Raw genomic sequence first — 1,844 nt, forward strand, 5'->3', positions numbered from 1 at the left:
AAAACAATCAGAGCTTCGATCGAGCTCTTGGGATGGGATTCCTAAAACGACGCCAAATCCTCCAGAGAATGACAATGGTGCCCTTTACTCTGTATTTATACGGGTCAATCTGCCGCTAGATTGAACTTTTAAGAACACATAATAGGAAAATTATACATATTCTTGTATACAATTCCATCTGCATCTTCTTTGCTTCATTGAAAGATGGGGCTGGCCTCTTAACGACTGATCGTCTAGAAGATGGAATCTATGTACTTATTATGGTGTCGTTTGTTAAACTCCAATACACTACCATAGGTTCGATCGGCAACGCCAACGAACAGAGCTTCAGTGTCGGGACTAAAGGATATTCCAGCAATTTCCCCAAACATATCGATTTCTTGTGCTTGTTCATAACCTGTGCGACTTTCATAGATATGGACGAAATCTGCAGGCTCAGCCATCGACAGGAATTTACCATCCAAACTGAATTTGACGCATCTGATTGCTCCCATTCTTCCCTTGAGCACAGCTAGGGACTTGGACGTATTCCTTATGTCCCACAGCCTGCAGGTGGTGTCTTGGTTCCCAGTGGCCAAAATGTTTCCATCAGGGTGCCAGGCAGAAGCAAAAGAGTAATCTAAGTGCCCTTTGAGGCTCTCAATCACCTGAGTCGACATTTAAAATTTTAACAGGGCGAGGGTAGCCGAGTATGCAAACACATTGATAGAAGCTTGGAAAGATAACTTACCTTGCCAGAGTTGGCATCTGCAAGCAGGCACTCTGTAGTATCCCCAAGGACTGCAAGCATCCTCCCATCAGGACTAACAGAGGTGTTCTGTAGAAACAAGAAGAGGGGACATTATGAAAAGAAAGAAAACAATCAGAATATGAAAGAATCGTTTAGTGTCGAGTTCGCATCTCACTTACATTTACGGACCAGCCAAATGTGAAGCCGTTAAGGCAAGCAAAAGTCTTGGCATCGTAAATCCTAACTTTTGCATCATTATTTCCTGTGACGATCCTCATTGCACCACTGTAAGGAAAAAGATACATAATTCGTATGCCTCGAAGCAATGAAAAGATGGAACCCGTTCGGAAGAAATGAGATGAAACTTACTTGGGATTATGAAATATATCAACAGCATTTGTGATGGCATTTTCTTCCGTTGTCATTTTGGTGCAAAATGCAACTCCAGGATGATTCAAATACTGCACTTTGAGGGAAAAGTAAATTAGATACTGGAAACTCCATTGATAAGTAGATGGGTTACAAAAAAATCTTCATACCTTGCAAATTAGTTCCCCTTGGAAACCACCAGCCACAATCAAGTTCTCCTTAACTGACATTGCACTTATCTGAACTCTAGACAGTGACTGGGATGAGACTCCAGGGCGTTTCTGTTAAAGAGATGAAGATCAGCCCATTCTAAGAAACTAAATTTTAATCAATCAAAATTTTCAGCTCCCTTAGTCTGCATAACATACCACGGTGGGAACAATTTGTTTAGCCACATTGAGTACTTCTTTGCCTCTCCGAAGCAATGGAGACCAGTGCATTACTGAGTAGTTTTGCATAAGGTATACATCATGCTTAGAAGTTGCCCACAAGAGATTTCTTAGCTGCAAGGTGTGAACAAACAAATCAGTTACTGTCATCAAAGGATAACATTCAAAGGTTTTTAAATCACGACATAAGTTCTCTCCTATTCGACTCTCTCGCTTGTCTCTTGGTCTCTCACACACTGACGCAACATGCAGATACAATAATTTCATTTTGGCTTCAGGTATGCATGATTAGTTGCCCCTTGAATTAAATAACTAGTTAAGTAACCAAATCCAAAAAAAAAAAAAAAAAAAAAAAA

General features: G+C 40.6%; 1 protein-coding gene across 1 annotated transcript; it reads right to left on the minus strand.

Moving 5' to 3' along the window:
• Positions 1-60: 60 nt before the first annotated feature.
• LOC111786087 (uncharacterized WD repeat-containing protein C2A9.03-like) lies at positions 61-1,602 on the minus strand (the record flags this gene model as incomplete). Its single annotated transcript, XM_023666435.1, is given in 6 exon segments — positions 61-647; positions 731-817; positions 910-1,015; positions 1,100-1,191; positions 1,270-1,380; positions 1,468-1,602. Coding segments are annotated over 6 exon segments (945 nt in total), but the record flags the coding sequence as incomplete, so codon positions are not given.
• Between the last annotated feature and the right edge of the window lie 242 nt (positions 1,603-1,844).

This window comes from Cucurbita pepo, unplaced genomic scaffold (genome assembly GCF_002806865.2).
Source record: "Cucurbita pepo subsp. pepo cultivar mu-cu-16 unplaced genomic scaffold, ASM280686v2 Cp4.1_scaffold001000, whole genome shotgun sequence".
NCBI lineage: Eukaryota > Viridiplantae > Streptophyta > Magnoliopsida > Cucurbitales > Cucurbitaceae > Cucurbita > Cucurbita pepo.